Below are 7,318 nucleotides of genomic sequence, written 5' to 3' on the forward strand. Positions count from 1 at the left end.
TTGACAGTTGCCTAGGGTTACCTGGCAGGCTAACAGCTAGAGTGAGGCTAGAACCTAGTCTCATGTGTCTCTAGAGCCTACATCTTGGTCCTTCCAGTAGTGTTTTATCCCTTGCACTTAGTCAAAACTCTGGCGTGACTCACTACACCCGCCGCCTTCTACACTTTAAGAAGCAGTCAGCACTTACCTGGCTGAAGACCTATTTCTCAACTTTCTCTGCTTATACGTCTGCTTGGTCCCCAGAACATGTCAATGGCACAAAGCTATATCCTTGTCACAGGAATATCTGTACGGGTGCCACCACCATAGTTCCGTTTACTCTGTGCCATGGCCTTAGCTCATCCGGATTTTGAGGCCTTTATATCTTTGCCAGCCTGTCTTCAACTCTCTGGAGTCTTAAGTTCCAAAAACATTCTGTGCTGAGTCTTATTCTAATTTTATACCTTCTGTCTTTCCTTCTACTCTTTAAGAGCTTTGAGTTAAGAGATAATTCCTTAACATTCATCACTTTCTTTCAGAAATCCCCTTCTAACAGCACATTTATGTGGTTATGGAAGCATGTGTTGAAACAGTAGCTATTTTTCTATGCTATAAAAATCCAACATGAATGATCATATATAGTTGCCTCTCCTGGAAAACCTGTTAACAATACTACTGAAATCCTAGACACGGAAGGACAATTATTCTAATGTAGGAAAGTACTGTGAATTCAACAATAGTTACCAGTGTCTACCAGCCATACCCCAAGGTGTGACAGTAAAGCCTATCTCTACTGATGCCAAACCATAGCAATTGAAAATCATGAGTTTAATACAAAAAAAGCTATTTGTGTTTAGAAAATATGATACATATATTTCACAAGATCCAGAAAATGTTATATTACGATGTCTACAAATTAGCATATACCTTGGACCTTGAGCAAAGAGACAAAAGAAATAAAATTGGTAATGAGTCTGAGGGAGACAGTGTGAAGCAGGCTACTATCTATGCCCACTATTTTATTTCCATGGTTCATAAAGGTATTTTCCTGGAGAAATTGGAAGTGGATCTACTGTAGTCACACAGACCTGATGACAATATCACCTGGATAATTAGCAGAAGCGTAAGAATGAAGATTGAAATAAGGACAATATCAATGCCTCACAAGACAGATTGAGATCACTGAAGTTTTGAGGAAGAAAAAAAGCATATTTTCATGGTCCCTAAAAATATCTTTTAACTGTTATTTTTTTCTGCCAAATTAAGACTAAACGGTGGAGGCTGTCTGCTGAATAACCAGAGTTCTGAAGGTCAGGTCTAGATATTTATAATACATATCTCCTGTAAAAATCCCATAGGAGTGCGAAGGTCAGAAAGGAAGAATTATTATGGGCATGGCTACCCAAGTTCACCTTCACAGCCTGTTACCTGGGGTAAAACATTCCCAGTTTGAACTGATCATCGGCCTTTAAAATATAATGATGTAGGAAATACAGTGGGGACCCAAAGAGAGCAGGAAGAAAAAGCTGGTTATCGATATAATTAAGATACATTGCATACATGTATAATATTGTCAGAGAATAAAAACACTTAAAGTATACAATGATCTGGAGGTAGAAGAGAATCTTCTCATAAAGCAATTTTGATGAGTTTTACCCCCCAACATACTTTTTAAAATGAAGAGAAAGAGAAGTTTATCAATGGAATTTGTTCACCTTATCCAAGAAAGAACAGAAGAAAAAAAATCAAATGTACAGATTTTAAAGGTCTAGTACTTGTACATGCATTGAGTTACGAACGCTTCTACTCCTAGGGACTCCAGCTTTCCTTAGACTTATTCCATGCCTAGAATGAGATGAGGTCAGGCGAATGCACACCACATACATAATCTATTCCCTTCATTGGTATGCCATCTAGTTTTGTCTGCGAAGTCATCATTTCATCCCTTTAATAATGTCTGCCCAACAAGAACAATATTTAAAAAAAAAAAACTTCTCAAAAACACAAAAACAATTCTTAGTTGTTTAATAAATAAAATCAAACACTGATAGAAGCAATGCCCAAAATGATCTTAAAATATACTTGGTATCAATGCGATGGCTTCACAGACTTTTGCCTGTGTTTGACCCCTGGAACCCACATGATGGAAGGAGAGAACTGCCTTCTCCAAGTTGTCCTCAGATCTGCACGTGCATGCTATGACGAAGGAAAGCGTACGCATGCACACGCACACGTAGAGTAACATTTTTGAGGTATAACTAATGTTTGTAAATACCTACTCACAGTTCTGCGAGGTACTTACCACTCACAGGTTTGTAGACAATCCGATAGCCCTTCACAGGGGCAGATGGCGGGTCCCACGTAATGCGCAACCGGTTGTACCATTCTTCTGAGACCCTTAAGTTTTGAGGACCAGAGGATGGCACTGAGCAGACAGAAGAGGGAGAGTAAGGGGTTCAGTAAGGTTTCCTTCTTGGTGACCTGTTGCTGCCAAGCAAATCTAAGTTATTTCCCACAGAGGTAAACGCATTTGCAAGTGAAAAAGCAATACCGTTTACAGTGGGGAGTCTGTGTCTGTGAGTGTTTTTTTTATTTTTTTAATACAATGTAAAAAAAAAATTGTTTTGTGATGAATGAGTTTGATCTGAAATCCAGAGGCTCATTCAAAGTATGATGGTTCTCTTTTCAATTCATTTATTTTTTTTTTATTTATTAAAATTTATTCACACTGTAGCCCCCTAACCTACCCTCCCTTTGCCCCCCTTCAGACAAGATTAGGCTCCCAGGGACATCAACCAAACAAGACATAGCAAGCTCCACTAAGACCAGGCATAGATTCTCACATCAAGGTCAAAAGAGGCAACAGAGTAGGAGAACAGGATCTCACAAGCAGGCAAGAGTCAGTCAGACTGTGCTCCCACTGTTAGGCTTCCCACAGGACTACCAAGCTACTCAGCCATAACATACGCAGAGCTCCTAGGTCAGTGCCCTACAGGCTCCCTGATCTCTTTGAGCTCCTATAAGTCCCGGTCACTTGATCCTGTGGGCCTTGTTCTTGTGGTATCCCTGACCCCTCTGCTTCCTCTGATCCTTAACTCCCCTCATTCACAGGACTCCGTCTGATATTTGGCTGTAGGACTCTGCCCTTGCTCCCGTCAGTTGCTGGATAGAGTCTCTCTGGTCTCTCTGATGAGGATTACACTATGCTCTGGTCCCAGAAGGCTCCACAGGCAGGCAAACAGTAGGTTGATCCTTCCCTCTTTTTTGTTGATTGTCTCAGTGTATGACAACAACAAAATGCTGACTAATGAAGCAACCCCCAGGGGTTAGGGAAGTGAACAAGACCCTACTACAAAGGGTATTACCAGCATGAGAAAAGTTAGGGGAGAGATAGCATTGCTTCCTGTTTTCTACTGTAGTGGTGATAATTACATGAACCTACACATGTGTTACAGAACTGTAATAATGTCCTGCTTCTGTCTGAGGGGAGGCAGAGGGAATGGCGGGTCTGGTAGGGAGAGGAGGTAGGGTTAAGAAACGGGGCAGTTCAATATCCAAGTGGGTCCCATTGTAATAGGAACAGGGACTGTCTCTGACATGAACTGATTGGCTTGCTCTTTAATTACCTCCCCCTGAGGGGGAAGCAGCATTACCAGGCCACAGAAGAAGACGATGCAGCCACTCCTGATGAGACCTAATTGACTAGGGCGGAAGGAAGGAAAAGAAGACCTCCCCTATCAGTAGACTTGGGGAGGAGCATGCATGCAGAGGGTAGAGGAAGGGAGGGATTAGGATGGGAGGAGGGAGAGAACCACAGGGGGATACAAAGTGAATAAAGTGTAATTAATAAAGAATTAAAACAAAGAAAAAAAAAAGAAACTGGGGAAAGGGAAGGGAAAGGAAACTGTCATTAGGATGTAATAAGAAGAAAGAGCATTTGTTATATGTTTATTTTTAAAAATCAAACTATTAAAAACTAAAACTAAAAATTTATTTAAAATATAAAACTATGCCTACAAAAAAAAAGAACAGGAGAGGCATAGATTGTCATGGTCCCATGAAATGTGGAGTAAAGTCAAGGCCCTGAGGACTCCACCTTGGTGAATCATTTTGAGTTACAGGTTAAAGAAAAAAGATCAGTTCTGTTGTGTGTCTCAGCTTTCACAAAAAAATAAAACTGGAGCTCACTGATGCTAAACAGCTTATCCAAATTGCACTGCTAATGGGTGTGGAGTCCAGATTCTGACAGATTTTCAGGTCCCTAATATTTTGCCCATTCATTGCACTGTACTTTACTCAACATGGATGATGGGTCCATTAGTGTCCAAGGAGACAAAGATTCACTTACAAGTTTTTCCAGGAGCAGAGACGCTGACACCTTCTCCGGCAGTGTAGATAGGGGTCACTGTGACTTTGTATTCAGTGTCTGCATTTAGAGTCTTCAAAACGATATTGTTCTGCATTCCTGGCACCATAATCTGTGCAGAAAGGCAAAGTACAATGACCCTGTAAGACCTCATTCCCATTGACCTATTAAGGAAGTGTCACTATAGACATTTTTGAAAGCGTCAGAAGTGAGCTAGGCTTTGCACATGATGAGAAAGAGAAGGGCATTCATGCAAAAGCATTTCTTCCTGTCATATCCCTCATAGAAACCTTAGGTTTTATAATCACCAATACAGGAGGATTAACTCCACATACTATCTTCTCTCAATGTCTTCTCAGCATTCATGGAGAAGACAGAATGTCCGCCTGGTTAGCCAGCAGGTGTTTGTGGTTAAAGCGTTCATTCTCCAACCCAGACTGCTGCTTATCTGTTCTGAAAAGAGTTGAGCATCCTCTTGCAAATCCAGCCTCCCCTCGCTTCCTTCCTCACTGATAACCTGACCCCAACATTTTATTCTTTTGATTAGAAAGAAGGATGGATGCCATCCAAGAGCAACAGAATCAAGCAGCATGAGCCAAGGTTTTTTGAATTGGAACATATTTAACAGCAACACTCAAAAATTGCTGCGGCTTTCTTGCATCTGAAAAGAGATGTCTTCCTCCATCTGGAGCCACTATTCCTCTGCCACTAAAGCTGCCAGAAAAAGGAATCCAGAGGCAAGGGGACCCAGCACCAGCTGGTGTGCAATGTGCCACGCGTCACACAGTACAATTTCTACAGTTCCTACGAGAAGACTCTGGACCACATGTTCCCTACCAAATACTGTGCCTGCGCTCCAGCAGTTAAATGCTGGCACTTCTCTGGGCTGTTGGGAACTTAATAATCACTGGAAAAAAATGTGAGGATGTAGGAACTGACCCAAGGGGGGCTTAAATGTGTCACAAGACCAGGACAGCCTGAGAGGTTTTTCCATTCCAGGACTGGGTGAGATGCCAGCAGACTGAGGCCATGCTTTCTCCTTCTGACAGAAGGAAGGAACCCATTCATCATGGAATAAGTCCTAGAAAACCTTTTGGTGAACCCAGAAGCGGCAATTGCTATGCTACAGCTAAGCTTCCATATGGCATATCCTTGTCTATGATAAAGAAAGTCTGCATTAGGTGGACATAGTTCTGCTCATCGTACAAAGGGGCTCTGGAATGCACAGGTCGCATCATGCGGGAATGTTGGGAAGGCAGCTATAAAAACAGCAGCTCTGCTTCAGTCTAAAGTTAGGGAGCCTGGCGTGAAGGAGCTGCGAGACAGCTGCAGATGCCCTGGCCTGTACTGCCCCATGAGGGTAGTTTCCTTAGGGGGGGGTCTCTCTTCAACAGAACGCTGGAGCAGAGCCCAGGCTTTCGTTCCAAGCCGTCTCGCAAACCACCCATGTAGATTCTCTTTAAATAAGGTCAGGTCTCACACTGAGAAGCCTATGGCCTGTGGAATCCTGTAGAGCAATGTGGCCACGCTGGAGGGTTCCCACTGCGCGCCAGAAAGTAGTTGCCATAGTTTATAGCAACAGCCCTCATTAAGCACCAAACGTTTTGTGCCAGGTGCTACTAGAAGAATCTGGATCCAGTATGTTGTTTCATCATGGCAGTAACCTTTTAAGGGGGAGAGATCACAGTCACTTTATAGATGGGGAAACAGACCCACATGGTCCAGTACAGGGGCCATACTGAAACCTCATAGATCCGATCTAGACCTTGCTTAACCTTTGGGGTTTATGCCATACAAGTATGAAAAACAAAACTCCCTGCCCCCCCCCCATATTCATTTCCAAGAGTAAAATGGAAATTCCCTCTAAGGTATGTAAATTTCAGTGTTTGGAATCTGCGTATTTAAGTAAAGGAGAATAAAATTATGTATATTAATAGAAGCTCCTACTTAAAAACAAATGCTGAAGTCATAGCAGCTGGCGCTTTTTATTTTTTAAGACAAATCTATGAAAGATGTTAGTGATTAAGTGGGATGCAAACACCACGAGGGAGCTTCATGTTTTTAATTTTTTCAAACATTTAACTTTTCTGTCTGGCTCTATCAGAGCTGTCTGGATCACATACAGCAAGCTGTGACCTGCAGAAGAAACTAGAGTCCATGCACTTTGTCGTGTCTCCTCTTACAAAATTCCATGTTTAGGCTGGTTTTCACCCAGTGATGAAGGATAATTCAAGGTGGTGCTGGTAGCATTGCTTTAATTCCAATTCACTGTTGTCCAGTACTTGTGTCAAATACAATCAAGTTAAACTGATAGAAAAGTGATCACACTCTTGGATTGTTGCAGCAATGTTAAATGGCTGTCAAGGTTTCCAAAACTTAATGTTAATATCAGGAATCACCCTGTAGGAGGAGACTAAGGGACACTTTAAGTAGTCCCTCTTTAGACAATGTCCACCAGCCAGAATTTAGGCTGTGGTTGACAATGACCTAAAGGCTTATGGAATGCTGAATCCCAAGTAACATTTTACAAGTAAGAGAGACACCTCTGCTCTAACAGCAAAACTGAACTCACAGTCCTTGGGACCTTGCAGGGTTACAAATCACTGTGCAAGCCAGTCCCTATGAAATATTGACTGCCATTCTTACATGTCAAATATTTTTTTGAAGTTTGGTAGATTTGATTATGCCTAAAAGTACAAAAGTAATTCACATACCCTAACTGGTACATTTAGCTCTCCTCTCCTTTTGTTTTACAATGCTTTCTGGTATTTAGTTCTCCAACTTGAGTGCTGTCTTGCCCATGCAAATATAATCAGTGAAAGAAAACTTGGAACGATGGTAAGAGAAAACATGTGTATTAATGGGACACATTTTCTTCATTGTTTTCATAGCATGTCTTAGCCATCCATCTACCCTGGGTAAGCATTGTGTGTGTGTGTGTGTGTGTGTGTGTGTGTGTGTGTGTGTGTGTGT

At 41.9% G+C, this 7,318-nt stretch overlaps 1 protein-coding gene across 3 annotated transcripts in view; it reads right to left on the bottom strand.

Moving 5' to 3' along the window:
• Positions 1–7,318, bottom strand: part of Col14a1 (collagen type XIV alpha 1 chain) — a 220,025-nt gene that overhangs the window by 102,184 nt on the left and 110,523 nt on the right. For all 3 annotated transcript variants that reach the window (XM_055626634.1, XM_055626633.1, XM_055626635.1), the window contains exons 20-21: positions 4,328–4,457; positions 2,282–2,404 (exon numbers count right to left, since the gene is read on the bottom strand). In XM_055626634.1, coding sequence (XP_055482609.1) covers positions 2,282–2,404; positions 4,328–4,457 — 253 coding nt within the window. The remainder of the gene's footprint in view (positions 1–2,281; positions 2,405–4,327; positions 4,458–7,318) is intronic.

The sequence above is a fragment of the Psammomys obesus genome, unplaced genomic scaffold (assembly GCF_907164565.1).
Source record: "Psammomys obesus unplaced genomic scaffold, mPsaObe1.curated_primary_1811, whole genome shotgun sequence".
NCBI lineage: Eukaryota > Metazoa > Chordata > Mammalia > Rodentia > Muridae > Psammomys > Psammomys obesus.